Genomic DNA, 20,653 nt, shown 5'->3' on the forward strand with positions numbered 1-20,653 from the left:
TCCACTGTGTACTCAATCATATATAACAGGCATAACCTCCAAGTTTGTAATCACATACCGTGTTCAGGTTCAGAAATAAAAAACAATCAATAACATCACTGATAATTTATTATTTAACATATTTAAGTTAATTAGTATTTAAATTTTTATAAATAAACATTTATATAATAATTAGAATGGAAACTGTTCCTAAAGAATTAAGGCATTTGCGTGCTTGTTTAGTTTGCTCGTTGATAAAGGTAACTATTAACCTTAAACATTTATTCTATTTTAATTATTTGGTATTAATAAAATAAACAAATATTTTTAATATATTTAGACCAGTGATCAATTTGAAATCGATGGATGTGACAATTGCGACGAATTTTTACGAATGAAAAATAACAAAGACAATGTCTTTGATTGTTCGAGTGCTAATTTTGATGGGTAATTTTTTTTTTACTTTCATATAATTTTGTTAAAAAATAATTATTCAAACTCGTCTTTTTTTTTAATAATTTTAGAATGATCGCAGCGATGAGCCCTGAAGATAGTTGGGTAGCTAAATGGCAACGAATAAGTGAGTATTTTATTATTACATTAAAGTTAGTAGTCATTTGACCGATTTTTAATTTTTTTAACAAATAGATTTTTTCCAAAAATTTATTTTTAAAAAATTGCATTTTTTATTTTTTAAAATTTCTACATGATAATTTTTTTTCTACGTTTTTTTGTCATAATTTATTTGTTGAAAAAATTCTCAAAATGATCAAACATCTGCTAAATTAATTTTCATAATTCAATTATATACTTACATTTTCTAAGTTTTGAAAATAGAAAAAATCTGACATTATTTTTATTATTATTATTATTATTATTATTATTATTATTATGATTTCGTTAATTAAATTAGTCAAGACTAATTTATATAAGAAAATTGGCAGTAACACAGCTTTACTTCAGATTACTCAACGTAGTGACATACTGTACTCCAATAAAATAATTGAATGGCTAAAAAAAAAAAAAAAAAAAAACTAGTCAATTCCTTTAACTATTCGATACTAACTTTACTCAGTACTAACTGTATTCAATGATATCTCGACTCAATAGTATATTAGAAGTGTTGACGCGCTTTTTAAAAATCTTATTAAATTTTTTTATTTAATAATATGTTTACTTTAAATAAATCAAAAAAAAAAACTACTCAATAATTTTATTTTTAAAAAATAAAGTTCTATTGTTTTACAAACTTTATTCAATGGCAACTTTACTTAATTATACATATTTTATATTATCTATATAAAAGGGGTGGGCCCCTAATGATATATACAGAAGACTTTATGCTAAAGCTCACAAGCAAGCTCTGGGAGTTGCTAAAAATACACCAGAATACTTGTGGAGTACAGAAGTCGATGTAGAAAGCTACCTATATAACACCAGAAAAAGAGCTGCGAGATATCTAGTCGATATCATGAAGATGGATGCGAAAAGATGGCCCAAGCAAGATATGTCTACGCGAAGAATGTTGAGCGATTCTCAACAAAAATCCGTCAGCATGAGGAACTAAAATGATGGAAGCCCTCACAGATATGGAATGTCAAGATATCCCAATGATGGTTTGGAATAACGCAGACCAAGAAGTTATAGTTGAAAGACTTGAGACAGGACTGAAAATATACAAAGATAAAGCAGCTAAAGAAAATCACAAGAAAATTATAGAATCCACTTTCAGCCCGATTTTCAAATTTGTGAGAACATGTGATACAGTTGAGTCCTACTGGCATGATAAAACAATTGAAGGATGGATGAAAGAAATCTGGACCAAGATCAGATGCGGAAATTTTGGAAAGAGCAACAAAAAAATGGTTATAACAACCAGTACTGTAGAGCCTGCGAAAGCGAACCCGAAACCTTGAATCATCTCATTTCCTGCAGGCAAGCCCTAAAATTATGTTCTGAAAAAATCCAGTCTGAGATTCAAACAATAACAGACAGAAAGTATGATGCAGATTTGGATGCACTTTGGAGAACACTCCTTAGAGGCCCACCAGTAAGTGCCATCTGTGTCATCTTTAAAAAAATCAGCACGAAAGAAAATCAGCTGGTAGGTGAAAGAAGTAACATCTGAAAGAGCGTGGTATGCGGTGCAATCTGGGTGGCAGGGTGGACTGTAATATTTTTATATTTACTAAGAAAAGTGTTACACTATAAACAAATTATTATCCTTTACTGAGTTCTTAATAATTATATGAGATTTTCTATTTAAACAAAAATGTAACAAGGTTTGTGAAACAGACTGTACATCTGGTAATTAATAAATAAATAATAATATCTATATAAAATAAAAAATTTTTTTTTTCAATTTATTAAATTATTTTATAAGAGTACGGATTGCACAGAGCTGAGAAATTTCGAGTACAGTTTTGTTTTTGCCGAATAAAATATTATTAAACAAAAAAAAATTGAATAGAGATTTTTAAAAGCGCGTCAACACTTCTAATATACTATTGAGTCAAGATATCATTGAATACAGTTAGTAATAAGTAAACTTAGCGTTGAGTAAAGTTAGTATCGAGTAGTGAAAGAATTGAGTGAAGTTTTTTTTTTTTTTTAAGTTATTCAATTTTTGAGTTGAGTACAGTATATCGCAGAGTTGAGTAATCTGGAGTAAAAATGTGTTACTGACAGAAAATTTTTAGAGCGCTGTGACTTGAATATTTCATAGTCTTCTAATTATTTTGTTGAAATATATAAATCATTTATTAATAAAGTCATGAAAATTGTTAGATACTTATCAATAATTATCACTTTTAACATCACTTATGTATAAATTTAAAATATAGATAATTAATTTTGAATTGAAATTTTCAGATCGTTTTACGAGAGGAGTTTATGCTATATCAGTATCAGGAAGATTACCAGCAGCCGTAATTAGGGAAATGAAAAGCCGGGGAATTGTTTATCGTCCACGTGATACAAGTCAAAGATAAACATTTTTCGAAATATAATAAAATGTCCATTATTATAATTAACAATACTTTAATAGATAAATTATAATTTATCTTAACAACAATTTGAGATTCTCTGTGAATTTATTATTCTATAATTTATCAAATTTGTGCGAACAATAACATTCATGTAATTTAATAATTTTGGAAGGAATAAAATTACTTTGTTTTTTTCTAAACAATACTAACATCAATAATAATAATAATAATAATAATAATAATCATGATAATAATAATAATAATATTAATAAACTAGTTAATAAGTCTTCTCAGAAATATTAGTATGTTCATGAGACGACACGTAACGTAAAACTGGTAAATTATGATTAACACAATTAAGCCATAAATTAGCACAAGTTACGTGATAAACATTATCATTGTAAGTAACTTTATTACTAGTAACTGCTGTTAAACAAAGCGCGCATGCCGTGCTACCGTTTGGGTGCAGTGGGAACGTTGGTAATTCTGTAACAATCTTAAAAAAAAACAAAAATTGTGATTATTGAGTACTATATGGTATATTTGTAAAATAATAAGTATTTTACCGGAATATTTGAATAAAACGGCTCCATTTCAGCCCATAATCTATCAATTTCCGTTAGAAGATCATCAAAATTCATTATATTTATATCCATTTCCTTGTGAGCAAAATTAACTCTCCGACAAACACTAGCGACTTCAGCTAAATCTAAATAAATTACGATTAATAATAATCAAATCATATTTGTAATTTTTTAATTATTTACATAAAGATACGTACTGCAAAGAAAATTGTAACCTTGACCAGAATTGAGTACTTCCTGGAGTACTTTATCGGAACTAATATTTGTAAATATATTGGCAGCGACTTGAAGTAGTAAAACACAACTCTCCATGTATTGTTTCCACTCCCAATAGATTAACTAAAGAATAATTATTATTAATTTATTAGTTTAATTTCTATTAAAAAATTTTAAATATATTTTCAAGTACCTGATACATATTTTCTGTTTCCTTATCTTCTTCAAGATTAGCAGGAAGGAAAGATTTAAGATCTAAGCTTGGAACTGAATTGGATCGAGTTATAACTCTTCCATTACCCAATTCGATGCTGTTAATCGAAGCTGTATCTTCTTTCTGCATAACTTTTTCTGTAAAAGAACAAATTTAATATTTTTCAAATAATTATAATAATTTTTAATGATCTTACCTGGATCGATGGTAACTTCATACTTTTTTTCAAGAAAGTTTAAGGTTTTTTCAGGACTAGCGGTAATTTCAAGTTGTGCAAAAGCTTCAATAGTTTCTTGTGTAAAAGAAATTTCTTCTTTATCATTAACACGAGGTAAAAATTGTTCGAAATCAGTGAATAAATCCATGGAATCATCAACACTGGCAATACTAATTTGAACATTATTTGAAACTTCTGGCTCTGCTGATTGTTCTGCGGATATAAAGTCACCAAAATCATCAAAAAGATCAGAATCAGTAGCTTCAGTGACAGTAGATTTTGGGGGCTCCTCAACGAGTACTCTCAACGCACTGTATTTATCTTCAACTGGTTGGAGATTCATTAAATCTTGTGCTAAATTATCAAGCCCTGTAGCAGTCGGTATATTCGGTAATACTTCAGGTACTGGCGTATTTTCTATATTCTCAACAATATTTACTTCTCGAGAATTATTTTGTATTTGTTGTTGCACCGTCTCACTATTATTCCTGATAATAGTATCTTTAAGAATGACCGTTTTAGCTTGATTCTTTACAACACATTTTGAGAATAAATTATTAGAATGATGATCAATCGGACGGTCTTTATTAAGCACTGGTGAACCCATCAAATTACCATGATTACTTTTATTTGAATTTATTTTTTTTTTCTCAATAAGATTCATTCCTCCACTAAGATTATGATTAGCTAGCCTACTGCCAATCGCTGAGCCTTGTTTATAATCCCATTTTATTGTATTAGAAGTATTGGATATTTGAGGAATAGGAGCGCTTTGAAAATCAGTAAAGTCGTCATTTAAATCTAACGATGATGAATTTGTTGGATGATAAGCTTTAGAATTATGACCTAGAGAGATTCCTTTTTCATCAACACAACTTTTATTAACCAGCACACTTGACAACTTCTGATCATTAACAATCTTCGGCTCGTTAACATATGAATTATTAATGACACTGGGAATGGCTGAAGGATAAGCATTTAAATTTTTGTTATTACTTCGTCGATCATGCTTATTATCAAGATTTCCAACAAGACTAGTTTCTGAAATTGGTGAATTAAATGCATTAGAATACAAAATGTTTAAATTCAGCCGAGGAATCGGCGGTCCAGGTAGCATATGGAGAACATCGAGATTCGTAAATGTGTAGGAGGTTTGTGCAATTGCTGTAAGTGCCAATACGATGTAGAGTTCTTGTTCTGTAAGTTGCCCAGCATACTTTTGATTAGCTAAACTCCAAATGTAACCTAGTACTTCAGTAGGTAATTGACTAGTTAACAGCAAAGGAAATACTTTATTAGTATCCACAAGCAATTCACCTTGCATTGCACCCAGTCCCAGGCCTTCCTCTTTCACAGTATCCCAAACTTTACGATACATGGAAGGTAATACATTTGATGTTGGCCAAAGCCAAGCAGGCAATTGGTTTTGTTTTTTTTCTCCACGAGATTTATTCATTCTTATCACTAATTTATTTTTTTATTTTTATCAATATTTACACTTATTATCATTTTTATTTTCAGTTGGATATAGACTCTACAGGTCTATTATTCATTTCTATAAGAATACATTATTTAAATATTACTTTCTTTTTAGCATGATTTTTTTAAATTAAAAAATCTACTTAAGAATCAATCACCAAAAACTTTTTTTTTTTCAACTTGTCATTTGTCATCCGTCATCTGTCAGATTATGGATATCAATCTTAAACAAACTTTAGAATAGAAGGTTAGAATAGAAAATCAGAAAAACGAGTTGATTTATTGGAGCATTTAGAGATGGTGTTGTAAAGCGCACGCGCAAGTTCAGCTGTTGAAAGTTGCAGAAAAAAGTTTTAGAAATTATGTTAAAATAGTATATTGATCTTAAATAAAAAAAACCCTGCCCATGTAAATAAATTTATAAACATTACTTGTAGAATCATGACATTAAAGTTAGCTGTCACTTGACAATTTTTTAATTCATTTTTTTGCCATAATTTATTTGTTAAAAAAAAATTTAACAATTGTGAAGTGACAGTTAATTTTAATGTCATTAAAATAATTGCATTTTTAATTTATTAAAATTTCTACAAGTCCATTTTTTTTGCTATAATCTATTTGTTAAAAAAAATTAAAACAATTTAATGTTATTAAAGTTAGCTGTCACTTGACAAATTTTTAATTTTATTTAACAATTAAACTAACAAAAAAATTATTTTTAAAAAATTGCATTTTTAATTTTTTTAAATTTCTACATGTTAGTTTTTTTTATTATTTTTTTGCCATAATTTATTTCTTAACAAAAGTTCTAAAAATGATTAAATATTTGCTAAATTAATTTTCATTGTAGAATCAGCCGACTTTGTGAGCGATAAAATAAAAAAGTACTGCTTCTTTTCAAAATATAGGAAATTTTTTAAATTTTAGATTTACGCAAACAGTATCGGTAGTATCGGTTACGCTCAAATTACCTGGAATTTAAATGATCTTTTTTTTCTCATTAATTGTCAAATATTTTATTGATGATTAAAAAATCTGAGTTTTCATTTTTAATATTAACTATAGAATTTTTCAACATAATTTTTGTTTATTGGACATGTCAATAAACAACGACTCAAGTGAGTAACTTTAATTAATTGTTGAGATTTATTCTGAGAATGAAAAATTATTTAATTAAAAGAACATTATTAAGATCTATATCCGTGTCTCAGAAATTCATTTTTTTTTTTTAATTAGAAAGAAAATAAAAAAAAAATAAATATCCTAAAAGATCCCTGGCGGTTTCGGCGATACGGTGGAAGCACGGTTGATGATCTACGATTTTTGTTTAAGTAAAAAATCGGGGAAACCAAGTAAAAATTTGGTTTTTCAAAGAGTGAAGTATGATAACTATACTGAATAAAAATTATAAAGTAACAGTGAAAAATTTTCACAATGATACTCGTCAGTTACTGATGACATTAAAAATAGCAGTCACTTCACAATTTTTTAAAATTTCTACATGTCAATTTTTTCTACTACTTTTTGTATGCTACAATTTATTTGTTGAACAAATTCTTAAAATTATTAAAAATCTACTAAATTAATTTTCATCAATCACTGTCAAACGACGGTCGTTCGAAAATTTCTATAAGTCAATTACAATAGAAAAAATACTTTTAAAAATTTCCAATCATAATTTTTTATAATTTTTGGATGAGAAATTTTTTTCATAATAATTTTATTGCTATAAAATTAAAAAAAAATGTTTAATGCCAATTAACTTTAGTGTCTTTATAAAAGAAATTAATAAAAAATGCATTCGAATGCATAAAAATGTTGTAAGGATTGTAAATAAATTGACAACTAAAAATTTCATTATACGATTTATTGATTATAGATCTCTTCTATATTATAATATTAATTACCATAAAATAATGAGCTAGTTCATTATAAAATATAAAAAATGATAAAAATAAATGACAAATTACAGCAAAACAAAATGCACTGTCATAATATTTACATAAAAATAATTAAAATGATTAATAAATTAATAATAAAATATGAGCTCGGAATAATTTATACTTGATTATATAAAATTTCTTCACAATGGACCCGTCTTTTACGTTATCCAAGTCTTGTAATATTTTATAAATTCAAATTAATGATATAAAACTAAGCGCAGTAGAATAAAATCATTTATATATATATATAATAATAATATGAATATAATACAAATATCTTAAGACCATGATTTATACGGGAACTTTTTGGCACATTACGATCCCGTTTGTTCTGTTGTTTATAAATATATTAATATTTAAGTCTCATTAATATAAATAAAATAACCGAATAGTGCAGCTAAGTTAATTTACGGTCGTAAACTGCCTATTATAATGAAACAATTGACTCGATTTCACCATTTTTTTTAATCATCATTTGAATATAATTACGCTTAAAAATTAACCATCGAGTGTCTAAGTATTATGTACATTTTTATTAAATATGAACGCATATATGTTTATTATTTTATCGTTTTATTAAACGCGTTAATAAAATTCACGTAACATAGAGTATCATTTTTCAACGATTGATTAATTGATTTCAATTGTAATTAAAAGTCCGATTTGTTCACTATACGCTACTTAATTTTTATTTGCAGTCATTGGAATCCGAATCCAATCTGCAATATAGAAGTCTTACAACTTCTGTTACCCACCAACACCCGAGTACGTACTAAAAATTACTTATTATAATATTGCAATTACGAATTCAAATTTTTTAGCAATGATTTGAAAGATAAAAATAAAAATAAATAATAACTGCTTAATTTTCAGATCCTAATATCGCCGCTGTATGGAAGATTGACTAGGCTTGTAATTACAAACCCGCCGTTAATAACTTTATTACCCATAAAATTCAAATTATTTATGTTTTAACGAATGCAAAAATTATGGAATGTTATTTCTGGAGTATTACTAAATGCAATGACTGTCATACATCAACGACATCATTGTCATAATTGAAATTGGAGTCACGTAGAAATGATGTTCGCCGAAGTTTGAAATTAATGCGATTGTTCTCATCCTTTTTCGGTACTTGCTCCTGAAAATAAAACTTGCGTTTAGTTATTGATTTTAAATAAACTACGATGTTGAGGTATATACAGACTTTTCTAGTGATTTATTTTGCAACCACTGGAGCGTAAAATTAAAATGGAATGAAAATGATAAATTAAAAAAACAAAAACAAAAAATACCTTATTTACTGTACGATCAATAGAACGATGCAGAACTGATCTCCATGCAATGGGTACGGATTCTTCTAAAATAATTTGTAAAAGAAATTGCTAAATAATGTTTAAATTAAAATGAAGCATGAAATAATAAAGCGTGATAATTTAAAAAATTAATTACAATGACAGAAATAATTGAATAAAATAAAAAATACCATTTTCTTTACGATCTGTTTTCCCTTTATTCAAATTAGCTGCGAGCTCTCGAACAGATCGTTTTTCAACTGTGCTACTGCTCAATGAGCTTGCGGTACTACTTGCTGAAAGTGTAGGCGGTAAGGAAGCTGGTCCACTGACTCCACTATCAGTGGATTCATCAAGAGCATCACCAGAGTCTGGAGTGTTCCCTGCAGACGTATTTGGACTTGAACCGTCACTTAATAAATTATTAAATTCACCTGCATAACCCAAAAATAATTATTATTTATTAAATAAAAAAATTAACTTAAAATAAAATTACCTGATTTTCTATCACCAGTCATGCTCCATGGTCTCGGTTTTGGCGCAGTAACTGGCGGTAGAGGTTTACTATTTCTAGGAGTATTAATACTCGAGCTACTTCTAGATTGTTCGCCGCTAACATTATAACTAACTTTATTTGGAGCTTTAAAAGAACCAGCATTCGACAGCTGTTTATTTGAATCATTGGACGGACAAATTTCCGACTGTAAAGAATTAAAAGCGCCACGAGATTCTTGGATGGATGAAATCGATCGGAATTTATTGGTCGCTTGGCCGCTTACTGATTTTTCGTTGTCTGCTGAATTACTTAGAATATTACCATGGCTTCTCACTGAGGTCTTGTGATTATCGCCGTCTGGCGAGGACTCTGAAGTCTCATTGCCAGACAAATCTCGCGATAAGCGAGTGGTCGGTGTTGACAGAGGGCTTCCAGCCGTTGATGTCGATTGGATTCCTCGCGCTTTTCTAGCCTCTGGTTCTTGAGACTGCGAATTTTCCGCGGCGCTTCGTCGGGCCAGTGGTGAGGCTGTCAAAGGCGTGTCACCTTGAGAACGACGACCCGCAAGCGGAGAAAATTTCTCAAAATTATCGCTAGACCGTGAACGTGGTGTAGGCTCAAGAAGAGTTTTTAGAATAGGCGAGTTGCAGCCATGAGGCTTTTTATCTGTCTCCGGAGGGATACTGCGTTGACTTGTTACTGATAAATTTGGGCTACCGTCTATTGGGAATGTATGCAGAGAACTATCATCACTAGTTGGCGAAATTAGCGGAGTTGTAGGCGTGGTAGGTCTAAAAAATACATCAAGACCTTCTCCAAGGCCCAAAGATCCTTTCGGAATTTCAGTTCGTAACATAGGTCGTGAAGGAGCACGGGTTTTAGTTCGTCTTGGTCGAGATTTGACCAGATGTTGCAATTGCTGGCCAGTGTTATTAGGAAGCTCGGATATAGAATCCAAAGACTCAGTCAATGAGTGCTCATTTTCTGAAATTGCTACGTTCAAAAATAATAAATTAATTATTTATTCATAATTATGATAAGTTGGTTGAAGGAATAAACTCACTTTCAGTATTGTCTTTTGGTAAACTAGGCAGTAAATCTGGTATATCATCAGCTGAAAGTCCTTCTACAGAATCAACCACTGACTTTGGTCGTAATTTTCTTCCATGCAAATTTTTCCGTTTGTTCGACAAATGGGGCGTTGCCTATTATATTAAATTATTATTGTTAATAATATAAAAAAATTTTTAATTCTATTAACAAATAAAAATATATAATTACATAAAAGTGAAAATAACTTAGCATTCACGATTAACAAATGTATAAAGTTATAGTCGATATAAAATTTACTTACAAGATTTAAATAATCCAACTTCTGTTTGCATAACGAATAAAAATATTCCAATTAACTTAACTTATTAAAAATAATAATAATAATAATAATAATAATAATAATAATAATAATAATAATAATAAATTACCATAGGAGACTGATCATTTGCGGTATGCTGAGAATTAATAGAACTCGCGATAAAAAGATCTGAAGGACAGGCATACTCATGAATCATTGAGTCCTTGAGCGAGTCTCTAGTCATCTTGGCAGCATGCTCAACTGCCGATGAAATTTTGCTCGAGAGTCCATAACCACTGTTGTCAGAACTGATTCCAATGCTCATGGTTCCTCCGATACCGATGACACTACCACTGCTGGTAGAACTAACACTCGGTCTCAAAACATCCGGCGTACTGCAACGCGTCCTATCATGAGAGTCTCCGATTAAAGTCTTGTAACTCCTTGACAGCGACTCTATCACTTCGTCTGTGATTCTGTCGGAAATATGAGCAGCTACCGAGAGGTTCAGCTCGTTTATTCTATTAACAATATCAGTACCCGCCTGTTCAACAATTGCGCTGGTGATAAACTCTCCGCTTATCTGATTTTTTCCCTTGCAGACATTTCGTAAATCATCTTCAACAGAAATTAGCTCGCTCTCATCACCGCGAATCACCGTTTGAGACATTACTGTTGGACAATGATCGTTTGCGCATTTTAAAATAGCTTCCAATGAGTCTTCCAAATAATCGGTGACATTCTTATACAAAGTGTCGGCTATTTCCTTGAGCTTCGCTTCTACGGGATTATTCTCATCTCGTCGTTGTAAGACTTCATGAAGTCGCGGTAGCAATTGCTTCGAATTATCTGCATCTTGGATCAATCCAGTCGCGTGATTAATATCATTATTCGCATCACAACTCTCTGCTGCTAAAGTTTTTATCGTATCCTGAGTTTGCACGACCAATCTAGTGAGTAGCAAAATAAATATTTAAAGTATAAATATCTACAATAATAAATTTAAAAAACGTAATGAAAAAACTAACCTGTCGACAACCTGCTGCGTCGAGCTGAGTAAAAATCCTTGTTGGAGTCTGAAAGCTTGCCCCGGACTGTACTTACACGGTGTAACATTTCTCTGCAGCATGTCTTGAATTTTCTTGGCCAATTGCTCAGATTTCTCTGCAGAGATCTTCATACAAGGCTGGAGATCATAAATAGGAAACGGCATGTGTCTCACACTGTAATTTTTTTCCAACGCGTGAACAATATCTGAGTATCCTTGCAAAGTAATATTATTTTTGTCGTAAATTATTGTCTTCAGATGATTGTTTATTTGGAGTGCCTTGGCTAGTAGACGAGCTCCAGGGTCTCCTATCTGATTTCCACTCATATCAAGAGTATGAAGACACGTATTGCTTCCCAGTGCGTTTATCAAACTGTAAAGATCGCTTTTTAACCGTGAATCTGGAATATAAAGCGATTGTAAAACACAATCGTCTTCCTGAATCATCTGTACGAGCGCATCCATCACCACCGATATGTGCTTGGTTTTCATGCCTGTGGTGTTTCTTCCCATGTAGAGGTGCTTTATTGACTTGTTTTTTCCAATCGCCGTAATTACTTGAGCCATATCAACGTCCATGTTGCTGTCAGAAATGTCTAGCGAAGCTATGCAACGCACACCGTGTATGCAAGACTCAAGAACGTGAGCACCCAGAGACCCTAAGTTGTTTCCACTCATGTCCAATTCGAGACCTACTGTGCTCTCGTTGCAGGCGAGGCCCAGCAAAAGGTGTTTCAGAGCTTCCAGAGGCAACTTACAGTATGAAATATTTAAATACTTTAGCGACAAAGTCGCGGTAAAAAATTGTTTAAAACTAGGAGGTATTTCTTTGGTTTTTTTACTTGTAAATGAGTTCCGTGACACGTTTAAATGGACTAGATTAGTAGCACAGCCACGTAGAAGGGCACCGAATAAAGATTCTAGAGTTGTATCCGTACCAGCGAGATCTAGGTGCGTTAGGCTATTGGGCTGAGCCAAAAAATTGCAAAGATTGTTTATATCATCTTTTAAAGTGTTTTCAGACAAATTTAAGTATCGTAGACTTGTAAGCATGCTTCGATTTAGGCTCAGCGCGTGGGCTATTTGTGCAATTCCTTTTCCTGTTAATCCACAATGGGACAAATTCAATTTTTGCATGCCTTTAGGGAGTTTTCCGATGCCTGGACTGCCGAGGTGACTACTACCTTGGGTGAGTTTAGCTACAATGGCACACAAACTGGCAGCTCCCTTGTCCTCGATCATGTTATTCGATAAATCGATGGTGTGCAGTACAGTGTTACTATTAGCAATAAGTGCGAGGGATAGTTTGTGCGCAAAATCCCATTTGAGGCCTAGATTATCTAAGTAGATCTCTTGGAGTGAGAGAGATCGGCGAACAACGTGAAGCAAACGCTCGAGGCACTCATGGCTCAATTTTAAATGGGACACTCGTAATTTAGTGAACCATGTGTTGTATTCCAACGCGGATATTATGGGCACCAAATCCTTCTGCTCGAGATGATCGAAATCACGGAGATTTAGTTCACGGGTGTCGTGGGAGAGGTATATTGTGTCTACGTCCCATGTCACTTCTTCACGGTATTGGACACAATGTAGATCACACATGCAGGCGTACTGGGTTGAAAAACCGCCGCAGGGCCCGGTTGTTCTCGTTGCCTCCGTGCTGCGGGCCAATTCGCTTCCACGAATACTGTGAAGCCGACTGGCCGGTATCACGTCGATTTTTCTGATAACGTAGTTCAGAGGGACTGTGGGAAATATATTTCTTATTGCAGTGTGTAACGCTTCGATCATCGCGTCTACCTCCGTTGTATCGGTCCCACCTACGCCTGTTGTTGTAAAGTTGTATGTTCTTTCTCCCGCTGTTAGACATAGTTGGTTTGATCTTCGAGACTCTACTGAGGTTATTTCTAAATAATGAAAATGGCAATCGATCTGAAATAAATTATCATTATAATTATGTTATTTGTCAAATTAGTATTTATACACAGGAAGAAAAAAAATTTTTAGTCAAGCGTTAATTTTTTTAAATCAAGAAAACCTTAAGGAAGACTGAAAATTTTTTGAACGAAGTTAAATTTTTTTAAGTCAAGAAAATTTCTTCTTGCTCCAAAATAACTTCAGTCTTCCTTATAATTTTCTTGGTTTAAGAAATTTTTTTTTTTCTGTGTAAGATTATTTCATTTTTTTTAATTTACTCACCCTAGTAGGTACTTTGGCAGTCAATAAAAAGAGTCGACAAGGAGAAAATACCTGTTAAAATATAATAATTATTACGTAAATTAAATAAATTTTTTAAATTTATATAAAAAAAAAAAAAAAAAATGAAAAATTACCAAAACTCGGTTTTCCTGCTTGTCTGGTTTTGTTTCAAGTTTAACAACATTTTTCAACAAAATTTTGACATGTTTACCCAGTAAAGCTTTCACCGATTCTGTAAAAATTAAATGATTAAAAAAACTTAATCGTAGATCAATATAAACAAGTCAATAAATTAGGTTACTATTATAATTTATAATATAATATATATCTTACCGTTCAAATCTTTAGTAAGTTGCGATCGCGTTGACATGTTGTCTGGAATAATTTTTTCCTCACAAATAAATTAATTAAAAGAAACACGACATCCCCCACTGACGGTGACACATATAAGTCTTAGTTAAGCAACATTCCGATAAGATGATTGTGCATCGCTGATTGCACCTTCATCGGAATTAATAATTACTGGAGATGTGAATTTATCGGCCGCCATATTGCCCGATAGTTGCCCGCGACAAGTGCATTTACGATTAAAAAATTAATTTTATAACAATTATTATCTCTACTTATTTTATTATTGTTATAAACACATAGTTAACTAGTTGTTAAACGTTGTACATTCAAAATAGATCAACAAGGCACCAAGTTGTTAAATACTGTCTGCTGACTGACTGACAATCAATGAACAAACACAGTACAAGTTCATTGACAATTTTCGCACATTGTAGACCTCCGTAAGACTCATCGATGTGAATTACATTTCTAATAAACATCCTAAGGGTGACATTTCATGTAATGTAGTTGCGACTGAAATTTTAACGGTGCTGCTATTGACACGCTCCACGGATAATATCCGTGCCTGTAAAATGAAAAAATGGCCGAATTTTGATCAATTTTTTTCATCCGTGACTGCATTTAGAAACACGGATTAATTTTTCCCTATCGTGAAAATTCCCGTTGCTCTAACAATATCCCTAGAAATATCCGTGCCTGTAAAATGAAAAACGGTCGAATTCGACCGATTTTTTTCATCCGTGACTGCAATTAGAAGCACGGATTTGTTTCCCCTTTCCCCGACAATTTCCGTGGCTCTAATCGCACACCTATAAATATCCGTGCTTGCAATTGTAATTAAAGGGGCACATAGGGGGTTTTATCCGTGACTGCAACATAATGGAGCCACGAACGGAAGAATATTACTGCTGTTATGCCTCCATCTAGTGTGAATGATGTTTTTCTCTTTTATTAGAGTATTATCTACCGTCGTTTCGCCCGGGAGCATTAAAATACTCGGCTTTAGTGCGGGAAAGGAAATTTAAATATATTTAAATGACATAAAACGTTTTGATGTTTTGTTTGTAGATAAATTAGAGATTATTTCGATTTTTTTTTATTTAATAATATACTAAATCAAAAAATAATATAGATATTTTGAAAATTTACAAAGTTAAGCTCTAATATTTTATCGGTTCGAATTATTATATATATATATATATATATATATATATATATATATATATATATATATATATATATATATATATATATATATATATATATATATATATATATATATATATATATATATATATATATATATATAAGAAATTAGCAATGAAAAAATCAATTTATTAGAGATTTTATATAGTGACCTTCAGGATCTCGACGAAAATAATTTTGAACGTGAAATTAATACAGCTCTTCGTTCTAGAGCTACTGGTTCTGAAACTATTGGTGCAAATCAAATTACTGATAATGTCTCAACTACAGGGATAGGTACGCGGGACGTACCTACGATTAATATCAACAATTTGCCAATAGTTTTGCATGATCATGCCTGATCAGGCCTGAAATTAGACATGATCATGTCTGCTCAGGCATGAACCAGCCTGATCAGGCCTGAACGTATATTAACACTCCAGGCCTGAGTAGACATGAACAGGCATGATCAGGCCCGGTCATTTTTCATGCATGATCAGGCCTGAAAACTCATGTCTGTTCATGTCTCATCAGACCTGATCATTTTTTCCCGGGCGTCAATCATTCGATTAGCGATCCTCGCAAAATAACATGGACACAGCGCTCAATTGAATCTGGATTAAATGATAATAATAATAATCGAACTAACACAGTTTTTCTTGCGGACACTCCGTTAATTGAGAGCAATCCAGATACCAACTCAATTGAAACTGAACTTAATAATGATAATAGTGAAGCCGCAACGATTTCTTCAACTGACCCTCTGTCAACCGCTACTACTATGAATCTGCAATATGTCTCAATCAAAAATTGACACAGTTTTTTCTTTTCTAATCTCCAAAGACTTGGTTGCCGACGTTGTGGAAAAGAAAATATTAATTAAAAAAAAGGATTTAATAAAATTAGATCCATTATCAGATACTGCAACATATGTCTTCGAAGATTTATCGACATTAAAAAATTATTTTGAAGCTGCAGCGCTAAAGGCGTTGAAAACCACAGTAAGAAAAAAAAAGTAAAAGTAAATGTAGATTTTGTAACAGAATAGATGGAAAAATATATGACAGTATAATGTGTGACGGTTGCTGGTATTGGTTTCATTATCAGTGCCAAGCTATTTCTGACAAGCTATCAGAGTCAAACAAGTGGTACTGTGATCAATGCAGCCCCTGTGATTCTACAAATACTCACTAAATAGTATTTCAACAATAAGTCTTAATAATTACTTATTACTATTTAAGTAAATAATCATTACAGTTTCATTACAATATTCACAGAATAATTATATTTCTAATTTTTTTTTTGTTTTTATTAATATCTATCTTATAAAATTCAATTCATGTCATTTTTATGTGCTTTGTAATCAATAAACATTATTTAACATTGAATAAAATGGCATTTTCAATCTCCTTGATTAGTTATTTATTTAAAATTTAAAAAAATTTTTAATTATTTAAATGCTTTCGAATAGGATAACCTTTCGAATACAACCAATAAGATTCAGAGTATAATCATTTCCTTACAAAAGAATTAATTAATCAACTTATGAAAATCTAACAAATTTTTCAGTAGTTTAAAAAAATCATATTCATAATAAAATATTTTGAAAAGCAAAATGAAATAACGTAAACTTTTGAAAGAAGAAAATATTGTATTTTTTTGTGTCATTGAAGCTGTATAATAATAATTTTTAATTAACTAATTATAACGATAATTATTCATGTAATACATCCATATATTAATCACCCTTGTAAAATTTTTTTCAGACTTTTCTCTGAAAAACTCTAAAAAAGACTTATCTTAAGTTCTAAAAGACTTCTAAAGTCTTCTTCAGAGTTTTTAAGAGAAAAGTCCGAAAAATTTTCACCAGGGCATTCATAACTAATTGATTTGTTAATGAAATATACATAATCGTTTATTTCAAAATAAATTTTAAGTAAAAATAAGGTCGAAAATATAATCGTTAATACATATTTAATCCTCTTAATGAAGATATAATTCATTACTACTTATAAACAAATAAACTCTTTTGCACTATTTTATATCTTTATGCTGTATATTTGAGAAAAATATGTGATTAACTTGGTTACGAAAAAAGTATTTAAGATCGCTGGTTTATTATTCATTATTTTTTATTCTTACTCGTCATTATATATTTATTTTCAATATACTTTCTGCACTGTTATTATTGTTATTTTAGCAATATGTTATATCATAATAACTTCTGTTATTACTATTATTATGAGAGATTATAAAATTAGCATTATTAGCAACCGAATTCAATAATTCAATAATTAAACGATTACTTGTAAAGATTAACTAATTTTAATTGGGCGCATGTGATAAGCATTACTAATATTCGGCTGATTAGCAGTGTTGACGTTTTTGGAACCAAAAATTTTTTTACAAATCTCTTCATATACATAATAAAATTTAAATAATAATGAGTACAACTACCCCTGTTGAAAACATCCAATAGATTCCAATAAAAAAAAATTATATCGGAATCTATTGTGCTTTTGTCGCAGTAATTCCTGTTACATACCAATACCGATGACAGTGTGGAATAATCCAATGGGAATGGAGAAGTCCTATTGGAGTGTATACGTACGATGATTTCTGATGTGAATATCCAGTTATGCCAATTGGCAAAGTTTTTTTTATGTCTATAAATGGGACTATCCAGATAAAGTCTATTGTGTTTTTTACAAATTTCAAGAGGATGATCCTTTTAGAATTTATGATTTACACATCTAGTCTTTATCAGGATTCCCATAATCAAATTAAAATTTTTCTATCGGAACCTATTTGTCAACATTTATTGAATAATTGAATATGACAAGAAGTGTGTTTGGATTTCCAGATTGGGCGTAGCTTGTAATCTAATGAATTTAACAAGGCGATTCTTCTAAAGTTTATAATTCATATGTCTGGTTTTTATCAGGATTTCGACAATTTTTTCTATCAGTAGCTATTTGTAAACACTTATTAAATGGGAAAAGAATTGTGTTTGGATTTCCAGATTGGGCGTAGCTTGTAATCTAATGAATTTAACAAGGCGATTCTTCTAAAGTTTATAATTCATATGTCTGGCTTTTATCAGGATTTCGACAATTTTTTCTATCAGTAGCTATTTGTAAACACTTATTAAATGGGAAAAGAATTGTGTTTGGATTTCCAGATTGGGCGTAGCTTGTAATTTAATGAATTTAATAAGGCGATTCTTTTAAAGTTTACAATTTATATGCTTGGCTTTTATCAGGATTTCGACAATTTTTTCATCGGTAGCTATCTGTAAACACTTATTGAATGTGATAAAAAGTGTGTTTGGATTTCCAGATTGGGCGTGGCTTGTAATCTAATGAATTTAATGAGACGATCCTTTTAAAGTTGAGAATTTATATGCTTGGCTCTTATCAAGATTTCGAAAATTAAATGATTTTGTAGCAAGTTATACAAAAATTGCTCTAGATTACTCAGACGTCTCTTAGTCTATAATACTCACTTAAATATTCGCTATATACACCGACTAAATACCTTTATCAATACATATATATTCACATTATAATGTGATGGACAAGAAGAAAAAATTACTATCAAAATTTTACACGACTTATGATGCGAAGCATCCACGTAGTCTAATTAATTTGCGCATTATTCGAAAGATAATTTAACGGAGATTAATTCTGTCACTAGTAAAAATCATTTTAAGATAACAGAATCAGAAAAAAATATCAAAATAGTTAAAAGAAAATTCCTATCAATCAAGACAACTTTCCGTTTCAAACACGATAACTTACGTAAAAATTCACGAATTCAATCAGATTTTTTTATTAGCTTGGCATTTACTTAGTGGAGATTACCATTGAAGATTGTCATCTTGTTCAGTGTTGCGGTTTAATGATATTAATGAAAAACTTTATTTAACTTATTTAAGACAACATCTATTACAAAATAGAATAAAAAAGTAACTAGGTTTAGTATTTTTTGATGATCATTTTTCTTATTCTATGGAATCGTCACTAGCAGATTTTGATTCCTCATCAGATGATCCTGAGGAACCTTCTGAAGAGCTCGAGTCTCCTACCGACGATTTTTCCGAGCTGGTTAATTGATTATCGTGGGTATTGTTTGTTGGATTCGTTGTATTGAGTTCAGGATTCATGTCCCCGAAGCAGCAGCAGGTACATCATTTTTGTCGTGAGTAACATTTTTTTGGCTAGCTTCACTTTCTACAACAAATACATTAAAAAAAAAAAAATATGTAAAATGTACCCGAAAATATTTTGATATCGTTTTCAAAACTGCCCTGTTTAAAAATATTGATAGAAAAGAATTGAAAATGATAAAATTCGAATTTTTTTCAATAACTTCAATTCTTTTGTTTCTATATATAGATATACAGTTTGCATGGAGCGACCGCTTCTCAATTCTTTTCAATCAGTATTTTTAATTAGGGTATAATAAAATGTATCTTAATGAAATTTTTAAATACTTTTATTATTTTTGTTTGCTTGTCTTGGTGGCCGGAGGAGGTCGGATATTTTCTGTCGAATATACTCCTCATATAAGTCGACTTCGTTCATCAGGGCTTGTCCAGTCATTTTTCGTTCTGTTTTTAAATAATATTCGAAAATATCTAAACAAAAATTTGAAACTTTTAATTTTAATAATGACAAAACGATCAAATTTATTTTTATAACTTCCTGCTAAGAAAAATTGAAAATTTTTTGAAATTCGGGAAGTTATTGGTTTTACCCGGTTTTGCGAAAATCGAGTGTTCATCAGATCTCAACGTTTTGAGGTCCTAGGAAGCTGTTCTGACTATTCCCGCAATGGTGTCCGTGCGGCTGTATGTTTGTATAGTGTGTGTGTGTGTGTGTGTGTGTGTGTGTGTGTGTGTGTGTGTGTGTGTGTGTGTGTGTGTGTGTGTGTGTGTGTGTGTGTGTGTGTGTGTGTGTGTGTGTGTGTGTGTGTGTGTGTGTGTGTGAACCTCTTATAACTTTTGAACGGTTTGACCGATTGGATCGAGATAGGTTGCAATCCAAAGAGTATCATTGCCATTAAATTTCGTGAAAATTTGAATCGATTCGGTTCGCTAGATTT

At 31.0% G+C, this 20,653-nt stretch overlaps 3 protein-coding genes across 6 annotated transcripts; 1 reads left to right on the top strand and 2 right to left on the bottom strand.

Moving 5' to 3' along the window:
* Positions 1-7: 7 nt before the first annotated feature.
* Positions 8-3,169, top strand: Spt4 (Transcription elongation factor subunit spt4). Its single transcript, XM_074237474.1, has 4 exons — positions 8-239; positions 320-426; positions 504-559; positions 2,851-3,169. The coding sequence occupies exons 1-4, from the start codon at positions 177-179 to the stop codon at positions 2,967-2,969; spliced, it is 345 nt and encodes a 114-aa protein (XP_074093575.1). The 5' UTR covers positions 8-176; the 3' UTR covers positions 2,970-3,169.
* On the bottom strand, positions 2,999-5,908 carry LOC141523901 (uncharacterized). The gene is made up of 5 exons (XM_074237470.1): positions 4,177-5,908; positions 3,960-4,117; positions 3,748-3,889; positions 3,533-3,675; positions 2,999-3,462 (listed from the first exon to the last, which is right to left on the bottom strand). Exons 1-5 carry the CDS (start codon positions 5,651-5,653, stop codon positions 3,244-3,246), a joined length of 2,139 nt encoding a protein of 712 aa, XP_074093571.1. The 5' UTR covers positions 5,654-5,908; the 3' UTR covers positions 2,999-3,243.
* Positions 5,909-7,528: 1,620 nt separating this feature from the next.
* Positions 7,529-14,789, bottom strand: Lrr (capping protein regulator and myosin 1 linker 1 leucine rich repeat protein). 4 transcript variants are annotated; one of them, XM_074237591.1, is made up of 11 exons: positions 14,345-14,789; positions 14,146-14,243; positions 14,012-14,062; positions 11,790-13,744; positions 10,892-11,711; positions 10,765-10,785; positions 10,474-10,615; positions 9,411-10,403; positions 9,106-9,348; positions 8,915-8,976; positions 7,529-8,760 (listed from the first exon to the last, which is right to left on the bottom strand). In XM_074237591.1, exons 1-11 carry the CDS (start codon positions 14,379-14,381, stop codon positions 8,650-8,652), a joined length of 4,533 nt encoding a protein of 1,510 aa, XP_074093692.1. In that variant the 5' UTR covers positions 14,382-14,789; the 3' UTR covers positions 7,529-8,649. The 4 variants fall into 4 exon arrangements, with proteins under 4 accessions (XP_074093692.1, XP_074093691.1, XP_074093694.1 ...); XM_074237590.1 differs by having other exon boundaries at positions 8,915-8,979; positions 14,345-14,787; XM_074237593.1 differs by lacking the exon at positions 8,915-8,976.
* Positions 14,790-20,653: the final 5,864 nt, after the last annotated feature.

The sequence above is a fragment of the Cotesia typhae genome, unplaced genomic scaffold (assembly GCF_013202065.1).
Source record: "Cotesia typhae breed Kobodo isofemale line unplaced genomic scaffold, CoteBio_Ctyphae contig_22, whole genome shotgun sequence".
NCBI lineage: Eukaryota > Metazoa > Arthropoda > Insecta > Hymenoptera > Braconidae > Cotesia > Cotesia typhae.

Excerpts from the sequence above, each read along its gene's own strand:
- Spt4 (XM_074237474.1), top strand. The coding sequence starts at position 177 with ATGGAAACTGTTCCTAAAGAATTAAGGCATTTGCGTGCTTGTTTAGTT. Across the intron at positions 240-319 it reads TAGTTTGCTCGTTGATAAAG|ACCAGTGATCAATTTGAAAT; the intron begins GTAACTATTAAC and ends TAATATATTTAG. Across the intron at positions 560-2,850 it reads AGCTAAATGGCAACGAATAA|ATCGTTTTACGAGAGGAGTT; the intron begins GTGAGTATTTTA and ends TGAAATTTTCAG.
- LOC141523901 (XM_074237470.1), bottom strand. The coding sequence starts at position 5,653 with ATGAATAAATCTCGTGGAGAAAAAAAACAAAACCAATTGCCTGCTTGG. Across the intron at positions 4,118-4,176 it reads TGAAGTTACCATCGATCCAG|AAAAAGTTATGCAGAAAGAA; the intron begins GTAAGATCATTA and ends GTTCTTTTACAG. Across the intron at positions 3,676-3,747 it reads AGGTTACAATTTTCTTTGCA|ATTTAGCTGAAGTCGCTAGT; the intron begins GTACGTATCTTT and ends TAATTTATTTAG.
- Lrr (XM_074237590.1), bottom strand. The coding sequence starts at position 14,381 with ATGTCAACGCGATCGCAACTTACTAAAGATTTGAACG. Across the intron at positions 14,244-14,344 it reads ACTTACTAAAGATTTGAACG|AATCGGTGAAAGCTTTACTG; the intron begins GTAAGATATATA and ends TAATTTTTACAG. Across the intron at positions 11,712-11,789 it reads ACGCAGCAGGTTGTCGACAG|ATTGGTCGTGCAAACTCAGG; the intron begins GTTAGTTTTTTC and ends GCTACTCACTAG.